A 23,711-nucleotide genomic window follows, 5' to 3' on the forward strand; every position below is an offset into this window, starting at 1 on the left:
TCCCTACTCGGATACCGTCACTTTCCTGGAGTAGGAGGGACGTAAAGAAGTGGCCTGGAAGTCCCGAGATGGAGGGGAGAGAGGAGAAGCGGGTGGGCGTGGAGAAGCTTGCCAAGCCCAGCCCCTCCTCCCTCCCTAAGGGAATAGACAAGACTTTGGGGGAAGCCAAGTCCAAGCTCCACCTGCCCCCATGAGTCTTTCTTGGCGTTTCGGCGCCCTGCCTCCCCAGAGCCCGATGCAGGTGCTCCTGTCCTGGGCGATGCTCAGGCGGCGGGCCCGCGGGTGCCGGGTCCAGCGGCGCGCGGAAGCCTCCTGCGAGAGTATGGAGGGGCTGCGCAAAAGCCTGCAGCCCCGCAGCTCCACAGCTCCACGCCGCCCTTCTGGGTCGTGCTGCGGGAGGCCTCCTTCCTTTCCTGCTACCTTCAGATGCACTGTCATAATTACAGTGGGCTGCTCTTACTGGCACGGCCTGAAAACTCCAGGGTTCCCCTAGGGACCTGGCTAACCGCACCCCCAAATGCCGAGTCTTTCGAGTGCTCTGGGACTCCCCGAGGTGCATTCCCTCGTTCTAACAGGGAGCTAGACTGCTACTCCCGCCCACATTTGGTTATACACTGGATCTGAGTGTCCTCCCAAAATTGGATTGGTGCTACATCCTTATGAAAACAAATACCTGCAGGGAAGTGATAAAGTTCAGGTTTACAGATGAGCCAAGGGGGAAACTGAGATCTGAACTTTAATGAAAAGAGAGAAAAGCTCTTTGAAGTGGGTGGAAGAAAGGGAATTCGATGATACTTCTGAGGGCACCAAAGCCGAGAAATGCTGCATCTGCCGACCGGGAATGAATCTAACCCTCTTGGAAAAGATCCTGATGTCACCTGGGTTCTTGATGTGTACACCAGGAGTGTCACCATCTGTACCGTGCTTACACCTTGCAGCTCTTTGGCTGCTGAATTGGTATCTTTAACGCTGAACATGCACCTCTTTATTTCAAGTGGACACTAGATTCTCATTTTAATAAACAGAACGGTGACCATTTCTGCTGTCTACTAAAACAAAAATCACTCTTTAAGTGTAAATTATGTATAAGGTGCTGTACAGAACTTAATGAAAGTTGAAATCTGTTTTAAAACTATCCTAACTGGAATTTTAAACATTGTAGAATTGACGCAGAGAAAGAACTAGAAAACAGAAACAAAAACAAAACTGCACTTCCTGTAATCTCCTAGTGATCTTTGAAGAACAGTTTTTTTTAACGTACTAATGTCTGTTACAATAATAGCAACTCCCGCTGAGGAGGTGGGAGGTGCCTGAGGAGGTGGGAGGTGCCGGCGGCGCAGTGCTCAGTACTTGGTGCAGTTTCACTGTTGGCTGTGACTTTAACGCCTCAGTTGCCCTCCAGTTTTTTAAAGTGATAAAGCTACATTGGTTAGATTTCTTGATCTTTTGTAACACTGTTTAAAAAAGAAGAGGAAAAAACAAAATCCTAAAATATACAACATAACTACAAAATTCTATAAAACAACATGAGTAATTTGAATAATACATTTTATATATATGCAAAATACTTTTAGAGAATTTAAGTTCAGAATATTATGTTTACTTGTCATTAGGGAATGTGACAGTAAAAAGTAAATATGTCTTACTTTGCTTATTTCTTGCATGAAGAGGTCTTAAAAACAAATTAATTGAGAAAGTATTATTCAATTAAGGTAAATACAACAAAGTGATTTTAAAGTCATGTGTGTATTTTTGTTCATTTCTCCAACAAAATAAATTCATGGTTTAAGATAAATCCCCAGGCGCTTCCCCACCCCGCCCCTCTGCTCCTTGGTTTAGTTTAGGCCCCTCCTCCCTTCCACGTTCTATGGAAGAGCCAGACAGACAGTCTTGTCACCTGTTTTTATATGGTCTGCAAAGTGGGAATGGTTTTACATTTTTAAATGGTTTTTAAAAAATCAAAAGAAGAATAATATTTTATGACATAGTGGCATGAAATTCAGATTTCAGTGTCCGTTGATGAAGTTTTATGGAAACACAGCCGCGTGTGTCTGTTCTGCGTTGTCTGGGGCTGATTTCACACTACGGCAGAGCTTAGCAGCTGCAACAGAGATCGAATGGCCACAAAGCCTAAAATATTTACTATGTGGCCTTTTGCAGAAACAGTTTTTCGCCTCTGAACAATACTACAGCCAAATTTATTTATTTATTTATTTTTCAATGTATACCTGCTAATATTAACTTCTTGCTAATACGCATTTCCTTTGGAATGAAAATCTAAAATTTTATGTAGGGACTGCATGATCTGGTCCCAGGCCACCACTCCAGCCCCATCTCAACACACCCTCCCTGTTCTTATCTTCTTAAATGTTCTGCATTTTCTTTTTCTGCACTAGGTCTTCAAACAGCATCTTTCTGCCTGGTTCTTTTCCACTCCTAATTCTAACTGCAACTTATTAATAAAACTGAAGTCAGGTCCATTCTTTCACCTTCTTGTAACATCTTGCATTTCTCTTTTATAGCATTCCTTACAGTTATAATTTTGTTCTATGCTTATTCTCCTTGTTTGACTGTAAACACCCTTAGGCCGAAGACCCTGTCTGTCTTACTCATTGGTTTATGTCCCGTAACCAGCCGTGTGTCTCGTTCGGCATATACCTTGGTTTACCCAGTGCACTCTGGGACTGTCTGGGTTTAAGCCTCTGTCAATGTAAATATTAATAGTGTCCCCTTTACTCTCAAAAGTTTGCCAGTTTGGATGATAAGTTATAGGGTTATGTTACACATAGCCAATGCTCTATAAATACTTTGAGTGACTCGCTTTAGTAGAATCTCAATGATTTAGACATCACCTAATCATTACAATTAATTAATGAGATATTTTCACTTCCTTGCTCAAGGAAAAGGCAAACACTAGGGAGAAAACATAGGCAGAGATTTCGTTGCAGAAACAACTTTCAGGATATGCTTCTGTTCGGTGTTCATTTAACTCAATTTCTTAAACGTGTATGTGCTGTGAGAACAAATGATTACCTTGAAACACTCAAGTATCCTCAGTTGCCAAAGATGCTAATAATGTAGCAGGATGCATATAGAATCAAAATGTTCTTTTCCCACTATTTTTCTCTCAGAGAGATAGTAGTGGTCTCTCTTGCCAGCACACGGGGGCTACTGGGAAGCTAGCTCTCTGGGGAAATTTGAGAGTACATTTTGAGAGTGAATACTTAAATCTGGGGCCTAATAGAACAGAAATCTGCACTTATTTTAAATTCTAAGGCTTGAAGAGACAAAATGGCCTTCAGACTTATTCACTCAGGGCGGAAGAAAAGGCGTGTGTCACAGTTAGGGGTGAGTTGATAAGGGGAGCTTTTTCAGTGTATACGGACCCACCTTCTTCAAATTCTGGTACAAGTCACTCCAGTTTCTATTTTGGGAACTGCTAATGGAAGGATGACAGAGGATGTCCTATGCCTCAGTTGTGTTGGTGAAAAAAAGGGTTTAAGACAGTGGGTTGTGGGGCTGGCCCAGTGGTGTAGTGCTTTAGTTCGCGTGCTCTGCTTCAGTGGCCCTGGTTTCACAGGTTCGGATCCCGGGGGCAGACTTACACACCGCTCACCAAGCCATGCTATGGCGGCATCCCACATACAAAATAGAGGAAGATTGGCACAGGTGTTAGCTCAGGGATGATCTTCCTCACCCCAAAACACAAAAACAAACCAAAAAACAGTCAGTTGATTGTATTAGTGTCTATAAAGAAAGAATATGTCAGTCTGAAGGTGGCTTTGCCAGACTTAGGCCAAGAATTTAGGACTTAAGACTGAAAAGTAGAGTCACAGAGGCAGATTTTGATTACTAGAGAAATGTACAGAGATGAGTCATCAGGCCCCACCAACGTCACAGTAAATTGTCCCTTAAAACTGCCTACCCTTGCTCTGATTCTGTGCTTATCATGAAAATTTCTGATTACTAGTACGTGACTTCCAAGGTATTCAGGTATTGCAGATGGTAGAATGAGAAACTTCTGAAAACCAGAAAGGGCTGTTCCCCTACTGTGTATTAGTGTACTGACCACTGAGCGAGTGTATGCCGTTTTTGAGCGTGGCTTGTTTAAATCAGCCACTCTGAGTGCAACTCTAGGACGCTGGCAGTGCTGAGGCCCTTCTCCAAATAGTGGTCAGTCTCTGAAGTTCATGTCACCTTCTGAGACCTTTTTGAAGAGTGTCATCCAGCCTTCTGCTACAGAGTCCTCAGCCTTATCAGACCCTCTTATCCTTCCTTAGGCTCCTCTCCAGTGATGACTCCTTTTGGAGTTACTTTGAAATCCAGAAGTTTTCCAGTAGTGCTATCAATCTAATAAGTGCAACTTTCAAACCTGTCTGGAAAAAATAAATGTGAATTTGCTAACTATTTTAGTCACATTTTCTATAGAATAGCCCGGCGATGTACAAGTTTTTCAAAATGCTCTTCTCTTGTTCACTCTTTTTTTTATCTTTTTGGTGGCAGAACTCCACCTGTTTCCCTTTGGTCTGAGAAGTGTGTCTCCTCCTGCCGGGTCACCAAGCCAGGAACCCGGCTGTGTCCTTGTTTCTTACCTCTGCTTTGCCAACCATGTCATGTTGGTCACCAAGGCCCTCGTCATCTCCAGCTTGAACCACTACAAGAGTCTCCTATCTCTTTTTGATATTCTAATCTGTCCTTTAGGTTGTTACCAAAGTAGTAGTACTTTCAAAAGTCTATCTTTTCAAAACACAGTTCTGAACTTTTTACTTTTCTAGTTTTCTATCTAAAATTACTAGGTGGCTTTTTATATTTTGGCGATGTAAGCCCCATATTCTTCAGCATGGCATACAAGGCTCCTCCTGAGCTGACTGCCTCCCCTTCCCCCACTAAGCCTTTCCTTCCCTCGCCTCCTTCCCCGACCACCATGCCAGTCAGGGGGAACTGGCTCGCCAGGCGGCTTCCCTGCTCGGCACGCCTGCATGCCATCCAGGTGCTTACCTTATTTGATCTTTCAGCAGCATTTCATACCATTGGGCACTCCCCCCATTTTGAAACACCATCCCTTGGTTTCCATGACATCCTTCTTTCTGTACTTCCCTCTTACCTCTCTGGTATTTTCCTCGTTCTTTTTTTCTGGTCACTCTTCTACTCAGTGTTTGCATGCCAGGCGTTCTTGCGGCCCAGTCTTAGGTTCTCTTTTCCCTCTCGAGCCTGCTAAATTGAGCGCTGCTCTGCATACCAGTGGTTTACTAGAAGGATTTTTCTATTTAGCGAAAGTGTATACAAATCATTTACAGTAGAGTTAATGTATACTTTTCTCATAGCTGTTTGGTGGCTGTAGTAGGGTAAGGATGTCTGTCTACAGTTTCGGTCAATGAGAACTACCATAATATGTCAAAAGCACTAGTCTTTAGACGGTGGAAGCTAGCCCCCATAGTGTGCTTTCTTCAGTTTGAGTGAGGGGTTTTCTGCAGGCCCACGCTAGTCCCTCATTCTGCTCTTCTATAAAATGAGTAGATTTTAGCAACCCTCAAAAATATTGATCCTTGCAGTTCATCACGTAGCATTTGACATGTCTGCACACCTTACTAAATTAAATGGAACGGCTAGGTAGAAATTAGGGCAAGCTTTGATTTTTCATTTATGAGAAAACTTTTCTTCTGGGGAGTAAATTGGAATTGGTCGATGAGATGTTCTATAATGTGTATTATAGTCTAGGTCCCTGCTGGGGAACTATTCTGAATAAAGTCAAAAATATTTTTAAAGGAAAGAATTATTAAGAAATCAAGATGTAAACTTTTCAGTGGTGAAAGATCTGCTGAGGGCTTGTTGGACACCTGAAAATCTCACTCTGCCTGCTATTTCCTCACGTTCTGTTTACAATGCTCAAGAGCTACAATCTTTGTTAGTTGTAAAGGGTTAATGCAGGAGTCTGTTGGGCCTACTGCATCAGTACTAAGGAAGTGGTATATGAAGAAGTAATGATGACACCGCCAGAACCGAATAGACAATATTAGCGTGGATAAGAAAATTTAACTCTTAATATATTTAATTTTTACAATGACATTAAAATAATATTGCAATAGACATTTTATATAAACATGCAGTAGACATGAGCATGAGCAAGATATTTTCGTTTGCATTTTATTTTTTGTAATCTGTGTGTACAAAAGAAGAAATTGGGAACTGTCTCTTTAATGAAACGCTGTTTACCTGTCCTCTCCTAGTAGGAGTGGCTTAGGAACCTGTGGAGTGAGGTATAACTTCCAGTTCTGCATTCTAACCTGCAACCTTGGAAAGAGTGTGATACTATCAACCAGGAAGTGACAAATAATGTGCTTTAAACTGCAACAGAACTTGTCTTTTATGAGGAAATCGTCTCATAAAACTCGAATATTGAAGCAGTGATTTTACGTAGGTGTCGTTACATATTTGGAACTGCTGCAGTTAAAGACTGCAGCATGCTTAGAATACAAAGCTTTCGGGGCAGAAATTGATCTGACTTCAGAGTCTGATCTGACTCCTGCTCGGTTCGTCTTTGTTTTGTTAAAGCCCTCTGCCGGCTGAGATGGGGAGACTCTCCGTCATCCGCAGGTAGGTGCTCAGCCTTTGCTTAAAATCGAGGTTATTTTTTAAGGTTACTTAGCCCTGGTTCTGCTGCTGATTATCTGAAAGAGTTATGAATATCAGTCTGGATATATGTTTTAGTGTTTGAGTGTTCAGCATGGCTGTAAATAACCACATTTTTGTGACTTCTGGTCAACTTTGTGGAAAAAGTCATTTTTAACAAATTAGCAAATCTGTAAGATGGTGAATTAAGTGAGTTCTATTTTGTTTACCGTTAACCTTTTTTATATATCTATATATTTTTAACTACTTGATTGAAAAGCATACTGAAATTACCCTATTAACTCCTTGATAATATATGAGAATATGTTTAAAAACATTTATTTATGTAGTCAAATAAAATTGTATTTTTGTTAATATTTTACTTATTAGGTTTCACTTCTTTCACTCTTAGGAAGCTGTGTGGATATTTTTCATTGGTTTATCTACTTGCTTTAGTCTGTTTTTGGAGTAGTTTGATATCTATTATTTCAGATAAGTTATTATAAAAGGTTAATCTTCCATGTATTTCTTGAAATAGTGCTTGTTTCTCTCTATAAAGTTAACCATCCATTTATGACACTGAAAGTATTTCAAAGATAATGTATTTGGAAGATTGAGTTAATTATTCATATGAGCTAACTGCTATTGTGGAAAAAGTTCACAAATGGCTCTTCTGGAGTGGGAGTCAGAAAAGGAGGCCTTTAGCATCAAGGACAGTGGTTCCTTAACTTTCACTCCCTCTAGTGATCCTTTTTATTTTTCTTCTCTGGACACTATGCTTCAAAAGTCTTTTTTGTCCACCAAATAATGGTATATATTAAATAATAAAATGTTAGAACATTATTGTTTATTGGACATACATTATTTCCCTTGAGAGTTTCTTATCAGCATGAGAGAACCACTCTAGGTTAATATAATTCAGCCCCAAATAAAGAGGCCTGATGTTTTACCTAGCTTCAATAACTTTATTGTAGAGAACTGTTTGGATAGTTTTGACTGAAGTACTGATCATAATATCCGAATTTTCCTCAACTACTCTTGTGAAATCTTAGTAGTCTGGACACAGCAAATTGGGAACTAGCGTTCTAAAGTGCAGAAATTTTGTTGTTAATCTCTTTGAGGTCCCATGAAATATAATGAGGGTCATCTAGAGTAATGTAACAAACAAAGATGTCACAGCTACTAGACAGAAGAAACAAGGAGAAAGAAAAAAGGAAGCGGTGTTTGTCGTGGGGACTATCAGGGAGGAATTCAAGGCAGCTATAGGTTTTTGCCGCATAAAATCTCTATATTTATCCCTACTGTTTCCCAACTTAAATTTTTTACTCCACTTGGGCTGATAAACTCCTAACTGACTTCAAAACAAATATAACTTATGTTCTTCATGTATTTATTCTGTATTTGTATGTTGGTTTCCCTCTCCCAAAACTTTCTCCTTTCTCCATTTCCCCCATTCATGTCCTTCCTTCAGCTCAGCTGAAGACCCTTCTCCAGTGTGAAGCCTTATCTGAACACCCCAATCCATAGTAATATTTCTTTCCTCTAGACTTTTGTATCATATTGATTCCACCGGCACTTTAGTACATAGTAATATTAATATTATAGCTTGTCATATTGAACTTTACTTAAAAGTCTCCCATGTTTCTTCAGCTGTAAGTTGTTTGAGAGCATCATTATGCGTCCTTTTTATCCTCCTTAGCGTCTGGTGCAGTGGTGCACACTTGGTAGGTTCTAAGTAAATATCTGTTGAATGAATGAGAGAAATAAAGAATCTTGCCAACAATTGCTTCAGATGTTATGCTGCTTCCTTCTATCTTGCTTAATCATGTAGTTAACCATCTATAATGTTTCTAGAAATCAGACCATTAGTTATCATACTATTATTGTATTTGTTTTGCTATGTAATGCATGAGTTTTTCGTATTAGATGATTTTAACAGTGATATGATGCATACAAAGAAAGAACAAGCTGGACTTTATTGAAAATAAATCAAAGGAAGTATTCTATTCCACCGTCTTGCCTTTTATATTTATAATTTAAAGTTTCCTGATACATAAGTTTTTAAAAATTGTTGAAATATTCAGATACATTATGGATTAAGAGGCTGGTTCTGAATTGGTGATTAGTTCTCTGAATGGTGATCCATGGTCGTGGTAGACTGATTGGGTTGCAGAACTTAAATTGCAGTTAGTAATTGCCAGAAACTATGAACGAATTATTTTATAAAAAAAAATTTTAAATGTTTTACCTTCCGTTTATAGTAGTTATTAATGCACTTTAAAGTCATCATTTTATCTCTTCCTAGTATCCACTCTGTCAGATAAGTTGTGTTAACCCATTTTTACAGATGCAGAAAACTGATGTCTAGCCAAGTCAAATAACTACCAAAGTCACTCACCTAGTAGCTTCCCAATAGGTCATTTTGGCTTCAAATTTCATGTTTGCATCACTATATTATCCTATGTTGTATTTCCAAATACTCAGTGTAGTTTTTCTGTCATTTTAGAGCTTGACCAGGCAGGAATTCTGGCAGCTGCTCCAGCAGAACTATGGAACTGAGCTGGGCTTAAACGCTGAGGAAATGGAAAACTTGTCCCTGTCAATTGAGGGTAGTGTGCCGCCAAGGTATGGCAAAATGTTTTGAAATGTCAAGATTTATTAATCATTAATCAAAGTGGAATTATTTTAGACTTTACTAATTCAGAATTTATGTTAATTCACCCTTGGGTGAAATTTGCCTCTTCGTTCTCTGTAGTGGAATGGAGTGGAAGGTGAGGACGGTAAATAGTTTGCTAAATTGGTAAGCAAATATGGGACATAGAAGCAAGTGATAACTTTGTAACTCTGTCCCCTAGGATTTGCTTAAAGCGTGGTTTTAGTAAGCCTTTTTATTAAGGTTCTGGAGAAGTACCTAGTGAAATCTCTCTGTTTATAGATAAGAATAAGGTAAATTAGCTGGTAGATATTTTGACGGATATAAAGATAATATGACTTTTCCTCAAGATACCCCAGTGTAGTGCTTGACACTCCATAAATATTGAATACATTAATGAAAGGAGCTTATAGTACTGTGGGGAATGCAAATAATTTTAATACAAGATTGAAAATGATAAGGGCCAAAAGGAGCAGTAGATAATGTGTTAAAGACATTCAGAGTAGAGAGAGAGTGTTTTTGAATGATGGGAATTCATTTGGAAGAGTGGACGTTTTTATTAACCTGCACAAATGAAAGTGCATTTTGCCCACTGGTAACTGAGGTCGTAGCAGTAAGAACGACTGAGGATTAACACATTGAAATTCTACAGCAAACATTAAACTAAGTGAAAGAAGCCAGTCACAAAAGACCACACATTGTACGATTGCACTTACGTGAAATGGAGTCCAGAATCGGTAAATCTGGAGGCAGAAAGTAGATCAGTAGTTGCCCAGGATTTGGGGGAAGGGAGACTGTGGGGTGATTGCTGATGGCTATGGGGTTTCCTTTTGGCGTGATGAAAATGTTGTAAAATTAGATAGTGGTGATGGCTGCACAACCCCTTAAAGCACTGTGTCATGCACTTTGAATGCGATGAATTTTATGGTATGTGAATTATATCTTAATAAGACTTATTAAAATATTCTATAGCAAATACATCTTGAAATGACAGTCTTTCGAAAGTCTCAATGTGTGTACAAAAGTTTTACTCTGTCTAAGTCTTCTAGTTATGCTGTTTCTATTTGTATTGTTTCAGTTCAGCGTCAGTATTATGCAGTCTTTTTTACAGGGGTGTGCACTCATATTTTATTAGTTTTCTATAAAGTTAAAAATGTTCATTCTACTGCTCTTCTGGTAAAGTTTGCTAGCCTCTCTCAGGTGCTGGAGCTGAGAAGAAAAGCAATTGATACAATGCTAAGAGCCTTGGATTGTGGTGAAGAAGATCTGGATTCTAGTCTGGACTTTGCCACCAAGTAGCTGAGCAACCTCAAGCAAATCTCCTAGCCTTTCTGATCCTCAGTTTACTCATCTGTGAAATGGGGCAGTTAAACTAGATGATCTCTAAGGTCCCTGCCAACTCAGAAAGTTTCTAGTCTTTGAAGAAGGAAAGAATAAATATTTTTGACGACCTGCTTTATACACTTTAAGGTCCAGCTTTTTGAGGTCACAGGAAAGCTGCTGTTTTCTTCTGGTGATTGAGTGCTGTCTCAGAAAAGGTGTGGCCGGATCCCCATTCCCTCTTCTGCTCCTTTTCCCGTTCTTCCAGTCTCTGAAAGAAGCATATCCCTCTGAAACCTTTATTTCCTCAGCTCTTCCATCTCCTTTCTCTTCATTTTCAATCTCTGCCTCACGCTCCCATCTTTATTTCTCCACAGTTCACCTCCATCCTTAGGATCCTCAAGTGCAGACAGTCAGCAAGCAGGTAGGCTAGTCTCCAGGAGCCGTTTTTCTTGCTTGGTTTCCTCAGAGCCCTGCCATCCTGCCTGGCCTGGAGTGACTTGGTTGTGGACCCAAGTGCTATCTGGGGGGAGTAGAATAGGGACGAAAAGTTCTGTAGGTTTTCTGTTCCTTCCTCAGGATAATGTGGCTTAAGGTGTCAGGCTGCTACTTCATTTTAGAAGAGGTTTAGGTCTATAAGTAGCAATGATTACATGAGAAGAATAATTGCTCTATCAGGTCGAGCACCGGAAATTAGATCAGTTGTGCTCCTTTTGTAAGACTTTCCTTTCTTTTTGATCCCTGAGAGAGGAAAAGCAGGTCCCAGACATTTACTGTAGTCTTGTGCCTATGACCATTTGAAAGCTGTTCCATAAACCTTGTGAGGAATGAGAAGAGCAGGAAGGTGGCCACGGACTGATCCATGGGCGCTGTGCTCAGACATCAGATGCTTCCACTTCCGGGAGGGGCTCGCCATTTCAGCTGGGACCAAATCAGAAGCAAGGAGATTTAAAACTGCCTTCTGGTGCTGACTGGCATCCACCTCAGACATCCACCCTGTCCCTTTCCAATCTTTGTGGGTGTCCACAACTGAAATTTAAAGAAGCAATATTCATTTTATCAGTTGCTGTTACAGCCACTAGTATTTGGTTAATTTCTTAATGGTTTCTAAAATTATAAAATGTCCTATGAGCATATCTTATTTTCAGAAATAAAGTCAATTTGTATGTAATTTAAGAAGATAGCCTTGTGATAAGTAGAAGCATATTTGTTACATTACAGAAAACCATTTGTTGTCAAAACACTTTATAATGGAAAAGGACCTTAGTGAGGAGACTAAATCACTTATTTGTGTGGAAATGACCTTCTTTATGTTTCTATAATGTTGTGTATGTTACAGAAGTCCAGGAAGAAGCAGCTTGGATGACTGTGGGGAGAGAGACGAAAAATTATCCAAGTCAGTCAGTTTCACCCGTGAATCGATTACTCGGCTTTCAGAAACAGAGCCAGTCGATGGAAATTCACCAAAAGGGGTTAGTGTATGATATCCCTTTTAAAATATATTTGGTGCTGCCGTGTGTTACTCATAATGTGAGATCAAATGAAAAACAGGATACAAAATGTTTAAAAACTGCAGATGTCAGGCTGCTCCTTTAGGAGAAGAGTTTTAAGTCTGTAAGTAGCAGAGGTTATATAGGATAATATGTGGTTCTCTTCAGAGCTGGATAGGGTGCAGAGCTACCAGGCAGTTCCCTGAGCATCAGTGTATGAGGGGGATAGACATCGTTAGAAACATAATAAGATGGAGAAATTCACAGTTAGCAGAATTTTCCCAAAGTAGGTAGTGTGTGTGGTGGAAAGAATCTGTTTCGAGCTGAGAACCCTCAGCAGCATGCTTGAGGAACAGTAGACACTTCTTAAGCTGACTACTAACGCAGGCCTGTCCAGTTAATTATGGGGCTTCATAGTTAGTGTCTTCCTTTATTTTTTCAAGGATACGCCCATCAATTTTTTTATTTCAATGAGTTTCTCTCACTTGGAGTCATTATTTTTTTAATGTTCAGTTTGTCCCCTCTGCCAACAGGAGCCCCTTCAGGTTGGCTAGTTTGTCCTTTTGAAATGATCAATAATCTTTGATGGCATCCTTTCTTTCTGATACAACGTGTCCCAGAAACATTTCATCCACTTTCTGTCCCAGACTTAGTACCAGCCGTTTTCCTGATGAGCCGTATAGTTCTTAGTGAAGGATGGAATTGAGAGACCACATTCTGAGTGGTGACTGTTGCTACTGTAGAGCTTTTGTTCTGCTGACTGGGGATGCGAGTCTGGGGCCAAAGCTGAATTTCTTGCTTTAGAGCAGAGCGTTGGCTTCCACTCCCCCTTCTGCTGCTTGCTAACTCTGTGACCTTAAATTACTTAATTACTTGACCTTTCTATGCCTTTGTTTTCTCAGCTATATGTTAAGGACAGTAATATCCCTTAGGGTTTTTTATAAGGATTAAATGGATTAACATAGGTCAAAGTGCTTTGAACAATCCCTAGTACATGTTAAGTATTCGATAACCATAAGCTATTACCATTGAAGGTGAATCTGTGTGTGGCCAGCAATGGACCTTTCTACCCTCTCCCATGGAGCTCCCAGCATCTCCTGTGAATAAACGTTGGAAGACATGGAAACAGATATATTTATGTGAAAGGCCACCAAGTTATCAGCTTATTTCAGGCAGCCGCCATGGATCTATGTCAGTCTGATTTTGTGTTGTGGATTTCTTGCAAAACTTATTCATCTTAGAGACCCTTAGGAATTTACCACTGGTGCAAGTGAGGCAATTCTGGAAGCTAATGTGTTTGTATGTTTTCACTAAGAAGACCAAGCCACTCAATTTTGGGGAGGTAACAGGACAAGGAATCTCTTGGAGTCTTTATCCTTTTACAAAAGTCTGACTTTGAGGACTGGGTTCTCAGAACTGCTCTGTTACTTGAGTCCTTCCGACAGCCTCCTTAACAATGCCTCCTGCCTCTGCTCTTGGAATAGTTAACCCGTTGGGTCTTGCTCCTAGTGTAATCCTTAAAGGAAGTCATGTTTTCTCTAAGGAAAGGGAATGGAATGCAGAGGAATAATTGAATGTTTTAAGCTTGATCGTACATTCACTGATGTGTGGTATAGATGCTGTAGAGGACAAGTGATAGAGAAGTTCACTCCTCTTTCTCCTTTTGCATTCAAGAGCAGCATGGTGAGATTCTCAGATGTCAGCAAATATCATGTCACTTTGTTTCATTTTTACTTCCAACATAGTTGGAAATGACAAAAAGTCCAAAATAACATTTTTCCAAGATGAAATAGGTTTTTCTTAAGTTATAAAATTAATACTCTTTGTAAAAATTCAGGAAATATGGAAAAGTATGCAAATAAATAAAAATTGTCCAGATGTCAACCACTCAAGGATAGTGACTGTTACTTTTCTTATACGTAGCTATATTTTTTATAATAGGGACTCTATCTTAATTAGAAACAACAGGAGAAATTTGTGTGGAAATTACTGTACTTAGCTTCTGTTAAAGAGGCACTAGGTCAGCTAAATAAGCTTGTTGCTTTGTAGTGTGGAATTCCCAATAAGTCAAGTCTTGATTTTTCCGGTAATCTCTGCTTGAAGAATCAGTCCTCTGACGAGGATAGTACAATTCTTTAGTGAATTATGTCCTGGATCCCAGTTGTTATTCTGCTTTCTGAGTGGCTAATGGAAACCGGTATCTCCCCTGGAGCTTTTTCTGCTATTGAGTGCTGCCCAAAGATCTCATGGGGCAGGAAGTGTAAGGATTGCATGTTTGCTTTTTGTTCTTTGATCTGCTCACACGCAGACTATGCAAGAAAGTACTTTGCTGTATAGTTTATATTTTTCACGATGTTCTATTAAGCCTAATTATAATTCTGTTCTACTTGAATACTAACATAGCAATAGCATTCCTACTTTAATGCCTAACATTAAATTTATCATAGAAATGACATGTCTTTATTAAATCATTCCCAGAAAGTATCATGTAAAGCATCATATAGTGACTATATTGTAAAGATTTTATTTTTCCTTTTTCTCCCCAAAACCCCCTGGTACATAGTTGTATATTTTTAGTTGTGAGTCCTTCTAGTTGTGGCATGTGGGACACCACCTCAGCATGGCTTGACGATCGGTGCCATGTCCGCACCCAGCATCCAAACTGGCAAAACCCTGGGCCGCCGCAGCACAGCACGCAAACTTAACACTCGGCCACTAGGCTGGCCCGTAGTGACTATGTTTTAATGTCCAATCCCTTGGTTCTTTAGCAGCAAAGCCAACTGTGTTCTTACAAGTTTGCTGTGAAATTAATTTTCCCTTTTAATCCTCTCTCTCCCACTGTACTCTTAGTGACTCTTATCTCTCTGTTTTCTTTCCCTTTCCTCTTTAGTTCCAGGTCTTGAGAGACGGGTGAGTTCTCTTCCTTGAGAGGATGGGGCAGGTACTGTCTGGAGAAACTGCTCGGGTCTGACTCCTCTCCCTTGCCCACCCTGAAGAACCCACTGTCCCATTACTTTTGTCCTCCGCCCCCTTTCCCTTCTGCTTAAGTGATTCACATGGTCTTAACTGTCTGTGAGTTCTTTTTATATGATGTTCTTCATAAATTTATTATTCACTACTGTATAGAATGGTATATATTATTTACCAATATTTTATGGACTGAATTGGAAAGGTGATGCAAACATAACAAATTTTTCAAAGAGCAGTATTTCAAAGCGTCTTTATTATTAAAGATCTCACTATAAAATCTTAGCCTATACTCGGTTTTTTAAACTGGATTGTTTGCCTTTTAGGGGTTAGGGAGAGAGGAACTCCAAAGTGAGAAGCAGATCAAAAAGAGTCCCTCACTAACTTCCGAGAAGAGGTTAAGCAGAGTGGCATCGAAGTCACTGGACCTGAATAAAAATGAGTATCTTTCTCTGGACAAAAGCAGCACTTCAGATTCTGTTGATGAAGGTAAAGAATTTGTTATAAATTTTAATAAAATTTCGGTTATGTTTTTTAATGTTTATCTTCGTATTAAATGTGTGCAGATTGAGAATTTAGTTGCGTTAGTTACAATCTCACTCTATAAAGAACCAAAAAAAAAGGATGGAAGTTAATAGAAAATAGAGGAAAGAGGCTGTTAGATCTAACCCGTCTCCACTCTTCAGAAGCCTGGGATTTGAAAATTTCGATGACATTTAGCTTTTAAAATTCAAAGCCTTAAGTCAGTGGAGATGCAGCAGTAGTAATGCAAAAGCAAATCTTAATGAAAATCTGCATAATGTTATATACACTATAATTGTACTACTTTCTTTTAACCAACAAAGGAAAAACAGAGAGAGAGAGAGAGAGAGAGATGCAAAAGTAGAGAATATAATAAAAATAAAATGCAGTTGCTTAAAGGAAACTTTATAGCAAATCACGTTCTCTCTAATTTCCCTAAATTAGTGCCAATAACCTGGGGCTTGTCATACTCATTAAGTGGGCATTTTAAGGAATCTTTTTTTACCTGTAAGATGATTGACATTGGAGTCACTGAAGTGGGGAGACATTGGGAAAGATCCGGGGTAGTGACTACTTTCACATTTCAGGAAAGGGAACAATGCCAGTGGATTTTTGCTATACCGGCCTTCCTCCCAGCAGTGCTCAGAATATTAGTGATAGGGACGGTGGTTTGGATCTGTAGCACATGATTGTGTTTGCTAGTCCGGTTACTGTTCAGATTAGGCCTGGTTTGGGAACCCCTGAAGTCTTTTACTATAGTGAAAACCAAATCCATGAAAACCAGAACTAAATGCAAGTCAAACCCAAAACAAATCCAAAGCAGATTAGACTTTGGTTTGGGAGCATTGAAGTATCTTTAATGAAAACTAAATCCACGCTCTTAAAAACATAAATACATAAAAATCCACTGGTTGCTAAAAATCATGGAATGCATTAAGAAGACAGTTGTTGAGTTCTTCTGAAAAGATGGTTGAGAAGAAGCTTTTTAAAGGGGTCGAGCCCCATGAATGACTGGACTCTTTAGTGTCCTTCCCTTTCCTGCTTGGGCATGTGGCCAGCGTGAATTAGTTACCCCCGCCGGGCTGAACCTCTGACTTTAGGAAGATCTGCTCTGGCAGCCAGTGCCCAGATAGGTAAGTGATGCCAAAACAAGGATTTTTTTCCCCTCTTTTTCATGTGCTCTTTTATAAGAATGGTCCTTAAAAAGTAGTTTCTGTATTGAGTCCTATAAAATTAACATTAATGATAAGATGCATAAAGGATAACATTAAAACTCAGACAAGCTGTGGGTGTGGTTTCTGTGTTGCATGTGAGTCCTGATCACCTTTTACTCCTTGCTGGCGCCCCTTGGAAGACCATTCGGCTTTACAGCAGTGAGACCTTACATATAACCTTCAGGCTTCTGTTTCCGGAGGTTTTCTTTAAGGTGTTTGGGATGATGCTTTTTTCTTATTAGATTATCGTTAGATAACAAATCAAGTACTCCTATCACTTTCCCCTAAGCAGGTTCCAAAATCTGGGGTTTATCATCTGCATTAAATTGGTATTATAGTGAGTCTGTTTTTTATTTTCTGAAAGTTGTGAGGTTATAAAGACGCTTGAAGTCAGTGGACTGGGCAGACAATGGGAAAACTCAAAAGAAGTAAACCCTCCCGGAAATTTGGAAACGTGTGTGTAGATTTAGATGGAGCTAGGCACATGGCAGATTATTTTAAATCAAACATTTTATTTAAAGTGATAGTATCTTGATCTACCATTGTGAGCAGGCTGAGTGAGAAAATGAGAGGATTTCTTTTCTCTTTTCTGCCTCCTGCAGACTGTGACCTTTGGGAGGGAGCTGTGCAGTCTTTTGTTGTAGAGACTCCCTCTAGACCCACATATCCCTGAGAGGAGTCCACAAAGCGGAGAGTCACGAAATTCTCACGGAGGGACCCGAAATCACTTGTAGGGCAGTCCCTTTGATGTGGAGTTTAACTGGAGCCCGGAGAGGGAAAGTTAGCCTAGAATCTGCTTTGACTGGCTTCTTTTTTAATGTTCTAACTCTACACCAGGCATGTTAGAACCCACCAAGATTGAAGGATGCCCTTTTTAGGGATATTTCTGTACTTCCAGAAATGGGCTCTGGGCTTCCAACTGCTGAACAAAATGCTAAGCGTTGTGTTTTAATCTGTTAAACCACATTCTTAACTTAAAACTTTGGTATAGAATAATTCACATAATAAGCTACAGAACTTTGTTTATCTAGAGGGTTGTTGCTGGTAGACTTTCTCAGCTTATTAACAACATTCCTGGTTTGGGGAGGAGTTCAGAGCATCTGAAAAGATGCTGGGAGTTTCCTGGCAAATGAAGATGAGTTGACCCAATGTAGCCACATCCATAAGTACAAGGAAATTATGGCCGTATTTTCAAAGAGAGAATGTTTCTGTTGCTGTCAGGATTTACTTCTTCCACCTGCCCTGCTCTCATGTAGTAGATAGTCTGTAAAACATCTGCCCCAGGAAGTAGAGCCTTGACTGGAAGCTGACAAACTGGCTGATGGCATGAGACACCTGGGCTGTGTCATGATGACAGAGGTTAAATTTAGTTTTGTATAGCTGGGGTTGGAACTTGATGTGACAGGGTGCCCTCACCACGGTCACTATGCTGAGAATGGAAGCCAAGTCAAGACTAGGCTGGAGGAGGGGCACAAAAGAATGGCAAAATTGGAGTCTGTGGTCTAGGGCTCAGAGAACATGATGAATTAGAGGCAGAGCCGCGCAAAGAGAAACTAGAGTCAGAATTCCAGTGATGCTTATTAATTAATAAAGGTGAAGACAAGCAGACCTCTGGGGAAGGCCAGAGAAAAAGCTGGGAGATAGTCTAGCATGTCAGGGAAGCAGCCACGAGACTAAACCAGGTAACCCTGACACAGTAACCTGAGTCAGGTGTTTGAACAGCTCTTAAGTTGAACTTAGGTTTTCAGGTGCAAAGAAAGCCCTCAATCTGAGTCAAGGTGACAGCAAGTCACCAGTTTTTAGTGCATCCTTAGTTACTCAATTAAACTGCAAATCACCTGCTTTTCTTGCATACCTACCTAGTCATTTTTCGTATACCCTCAAACACTGTCAACATGTGGTTTCAGTTTTATTCATGTCCATGTCCCTCTCATACTTATTTGTTTCACTTTTCCCACCATTTCCACTAGACACTTTCAAACTGATATGTTTCAAATTGTATTTCTTCTTTATTGAAAATAGTTAGTAACCTGCCCCTAGGTTGAGCAGTGTTCCTTTCCCCATTTAAAATACACCTGCCAGCTCGATATGTTACAGCAATACTGTTGGTGACGTTGCTTGGATAGGAGGGTTTTAAAGTACCATGAGTTTCATAAATAAATAAGCCCAGGTGGAAATAGTTTCTTTTATGTCCTTACTTTCTTGAACAAATTTACATACAAAAGGTGTTACTGTTAATTTCCAGTAGTGATATGACAAATTCTATTTTTATCAGTCATAATAGAGAACAATTTATCTAATAATAGTTTAAATGAAATATGAAAATATTGTATTGAAATACCTATATGAGTGTAACTTATTTCCTTCTTAAATGTGAACAAGAAACTTACTTTTGAAAAATTGTAGTTCCAGGGCTCCTTAGAGAAAGGGCTGCGGTGGGGAGTATACAAAATGAGCCTGGAGCATCTTGCGGTACCAGAAAATAAAGAAGTTCCCCCCAAAAAAAGAGGCATTCAGAAGGACATAGGATCAACCTAGAAGAGCTCCTAATGGCCAAATGAAAAAATTTGAGCAACAAAATAAATAAGGATAGTGTTGGATTATAACCTAAAGTGTAAAATAACTATTCATGGGTCCACATTGATGTAAATGATTAAGTAAACATATAAATGGGGGAGAAAGGACAAGTCTTCCTTAGAGTTCCAAATAATCTGTATAGATTCGCCCCCTTCCAGGAGGTGGAGCTTAATTCTCCTCCCCTTAAGGATGGGATGAACTTAGTGGCTTATTTCTAACAAACAGAATATGGAAAGGGGAAAATAGAAACTTTGCAGTGAAGAAACCTGCCACACACCATCTTAAGCCAGTGATCAAGGTGAGCGTCGTCTTAAATCATGCTGATATGTGTAGCCCCTGAGTGTGAACACCGCTTCACCTTTGTAGTGGTCTCCCCAATATCCATAACCCTAGTCTGATCATGAAAAAACCTCAGATGAACCCAAATTGAGGGACATTCTATAAAATACCTGACCAGTACTTTTCAAGTGTGTAAGACCGTTAAAGAACAAGGAAAGAATGAGAACTGTCCTAGATTGCAGGAGGTATAACAACTAAATGCAACATGGTATTTTGGGTTGGATCCTTGTACAGAAAAGGTCATTACTGGAAAAAATAGGAATAAAGCCTAGTTTAGTTAATTGTACATCTAAAATTATTCCAAAATATAAAAAAATCATGGTTGCAAATTCAAAGTCCATATATAGAAATAGACCCTAAATATTTTTAGCATTTTCAATAGTCACTTATTCACTCAAAAGTAGTTATTTAACGCTTTTTATGTGTCAAGCACATAATGTGCACAGGTGTTTAAAATCAACATGGTCCCTACTCACGTGCAGGAGAGAGACAATAACTCAGTCAGTAAGCCAATACGGATAGAATTACAAATCGAGAGAAGTTCTGTGAAGGAAGAGAACAGGATCAGTAGAATCACCTGTACTCATTTGCTTTCTTTGTGAATATATGAATTATTTTTACAACGAACATATATTACTTCTATGTCAGAAAAAAGCTATTTCTTCAGGCTAATTGGGAAGTTCCCTCACAAAACCTTAGCAAACTGCCTCGTTTCAGTGATTCATTTCTGTGCTGAGGGAGCCATTACTTGAAATTGCAGCTAGTAGCCTTTGCCTGCGTCGAGTGTTGTGGCAGGGAGAAGGTAAATCCGGATCTCCCTGACATCCCTGAGTTCTCTGCACCTGTGACGACAGAGAGACACAAGTCATTGAATGAGGAGAATGCCACAGGTGGGCGAGGGCGGAGCTGGGAGAGGGCTCTCATTCTGGGCCCCTCCTCGTGCTCTACCAGACCGCCTCCCCTGGCTTGCTGTTGACAGACGCGCCACACAGATGACGCTGAGAGCTTGAGTCCCGAGATGTGGGAGCTTCTGTTACAGTTTCCTTCTGAATTGATGGGGCATAATCCTTGAAATACTCCCAGTCCTAGAATCATTAAAATGTCATATTGGATTGCTTTATGCTATTTCCTTTACTTTCCCAGGCTCCTATTCCTACCTGGCTGTTTTTCCCTACTTTCTTTTTGATTCTTCTAAGTTAAACTCCTGGCAGCATAAAACAGAGATAAAATCTGTGTGCTCTGGAGCTGCGGTGATTTCAGAGTCCGATTCAGTCACTCACTAAGCCTGGAGCTTTGGCAATCCTCTCGTGCCTCAGTTTCCTCATCTAGACAGTGGAGATGTTGATGACAATACCACTTACTTCCTGGGATTGCTGTGACGATACGATGAGTTAATACTGGCAAGGTGCACAAGCACAGTGCCTCACCTAGAGTAAGCACTGTGTAGGCATGGGCTACTTTGTGTAATGTTTCCAGGCAGTGTGAGCAGAGGTGAGCAGGTATTGCTGTTTCATTTGCTACCAGTAGTTTTCAATGTTATCGTCATTATCAGGTTCCCAGAAAAATGAAATATACCATTGGGCATTATTTAGCTTTCAAGAATACTTTTCAGAAGGATTTCTTAAACGTGTAGTTTGAGAACAGGTTGTGAATACAGTGATACTTGTCTTGGAGGAGTCAGCTTTAAGTCAAGTTTGAAACATTGTTCAGGCGCAAGGGAGTGAGTACAGCCATGAGTGGGGCCATTGATGACTTCCTTACTGAATGTCGGAGCGTTTGGAAATAGGACCTGCTAATTGCTGTGGTAGATACCCCTCTATGCATCTCAGTATTGCCCTTGTCACTTTTGAAATATTCTTTTGGGTGATATATTATGGCAGTCTGATATCATTCAAGTTAAATATTTCTATATCTTTGGGATTATAAGTGAAATATTGATCATATGTAGTTTAATTAACTATATATTATGGGTATATATTGGATTAACTATATATGTTAATATATAGTTAAAATATATGGATTAACTATATATTCTGGATATATATATGGATACATATAGTATTTAAGTATATAATTCCAATTTAGAGTTTTAATAGTGTCCTGGAATGTGCTGATCATTGTAATCACCTTTAAAAACCATTTCGTGCCAAGTACAAGTAAAGAGAACAAAACCTTGAAATGACCTTCCCTTAGTTTCTTCCCTTTTGGTTCTGTGTTTTTTTTGTTTCCCCAGAAAATATTACTGAGAAAGATCTTCATGGAAGACTTTTTATCAACCGTGTGTTTCATATCAGCGCTGAGAAAATGTTTGAATTGCTCTTCACCAGTTCACGCTTTATGCAGAGATTTGCCAATTCTAGAAATATAATAGGTTGGTCTTTGTTCCTATCTAATGATAAGTTTGGGAGAATTTTATTATCCTTAGAGGATTGAACCTATATAAATTGATTTTTGTTGTTGGGGGGAAAAATTAGGCAGGCTTTGATTTTACTCGCTGGTATATAAACTAGTATTTAAGTGGCTAGTTTAAATTCACATGTAAAGAGTACAACTGTTGAATTAGTCAGATCCTACCTATGATTAAGTTCAGACCATTTGAAAACTAGAACTCTGTTTACTTATAAATGTAGCAGTTCAGTTAGGTTGAACCCGTTTAAAAGGGTTCCAGTGTGGAAAAACTGGATGCTCGTAGAGTGTGAATTGGTACAATCACTTTACAAAATGGTTTGCCAGAATCTACTAAAGCTGAACGTAAGCATTCTCTGCGACTCATCAGTTCTACTACTAGGCTTGTATCCTTCAGAAATGGGGACGTTTTTACTCTGAATGACACGTACTGCAGTGTTCATAGCAGCATTGTTTATGATGGCCCCCAACTCGGAACAGCCCAAACATCCACCAGTAGTAGAATGGATGAACAAACTGTGTGTGGGCACACCAAAGAATACTATACAGCAAGGAAAAAGCAAACTGCTGCTTTTTTTCTTTTTTTTTTTTTGCAAGCCATTGAGTAAATCTCACAAATATAACGTTAAGCAAAAGAAGCCTGATGCAGAAGAGTATGTACTATGATTTCTTTATTTAAATAAAAAACAGGCACAACTAACTTATGGACATAAAATCAGCATAGTGGTTCCCACTGTGGAGAGTTGGGTGGCTCAGGGCTGGGGGGCTTCTGGGATGCTGGCGAAGTTCTCTGTCTTGGTCTGGGGAGTCGTGCACACGGGTGTTTTCTTTGTGAAAATTTGTGGAGCTATATGCTTGAGATTGCAGTGTCTGTGGTGTCCCTCAGAGAAAACACCAAAAAGTTCCATTTAGGAAATGAGTTAGACTCATAAAAAGGATTTCACTGATTATGTGTTAAAAGTTCTATTTTGGTAAACATCTCAAATAAGCTTATAGTTAGTTTGAAATGGAATTTATCCTAAATATTTCAAGATACTTTATAAACTTTGGGAGCACGTGGTTTAGCTTTCTGTATAAGGTTAGAAAACAGCAGCAGCAGAGATTCACATGAGGTGAGTCATTGGACGTAGTCAAAGAGAAATTATTCTACAGTTTGAATACAGTTTATAATCTAGCCATTATATTGACCATTAGATGTTATTCTTTTATTAAAAAGTGTTATGTAAACATAATTACATATTCATAGGTTATATCATTGATGTGGATTCTAGATACAAAAAATAATTTTTTTCTTACTATCATATTAGAGTAGAAGAGTGATTTCTAATTAATATCTATTAATTGAGTCTTTGATTACGTTAAGAATTTCAGGGGCCAGCCTGGTGGCACAGCTGTTAAGTTTGCACGTTCCGCTTCAGCGGCCCCGGGTTCGCCGGTTTGGATCCCGGGTGCGGACATGGCACCACTTGGCACGCCATGCTGTGGTAGGTGTCCCACATAGAAAGTAGAGGAAGATGGGCACAGATGTTAGTTCAGGGCCAGGCTTCCTCAGCAAAAAGAGAAGGATTGGCAGCAGTTAGCTCAGGGCTAATCTTCCTCAAAAAAAAAAGAAAA

At 39.6% G+C, this 23,711-nt stretch overlaps 1 protein-coding gene across 4 annotated transcripts in view; it reads left to right on the forward strand.

Moving 5' to 3' along the window:
- Nucleotides 1–23,711, forward strand: part of GRAMD1C (GRAM domain containing 1C) — an 86,924-nt gene that overhangs the window by 45,780 nt on the left and 17,433 nt on the right. For 3 of the 4 annotated variants that reach the window (XM_046659072.1, XM_046659076.1, XM_046659075.1), the window contains 4 exons: nucleotides 9,116–9,234; nucleotides 11,922–12,054; nucleotides 15,366–15,528; nucleotides 21,925–22,062. In XM_046659072.1, coding sequence (XP_046515028.1) covers nucleotides 9,116–9,234; nucleotides 11,922–12,054; nucleotides 15,366–15,528; nucleotides 21,925–22,062 — 553 coding nt within the window. Of the gene's footprint in view, nucleotides 1–9,115; nucleotides 9,235–10,959; nucleotides 11,007–11,921; nucleotides 12,055–15,365; nucleotides 15,529–21,924; nucleotides 22,063–23,711 lie in introns of all 4 variants that reach the window. The other variant, XM_046659073.1, reaches the window with a different exon arrangement.

This window comes from Equus quagga, chromosome 4 (genome assembly GCF_021613505.1).
Source record: "Equus quagga isolate Etosha38 chromosome 4, UCLA_HA_Equagga_1.0, whole genome shotgun sequence".
NCBI classification, from domain to species: Eukaryota; Metazoa; Chordata; class Mammalia; order Perissodactyla; family Equidae; genus Equus; species Equus quagga.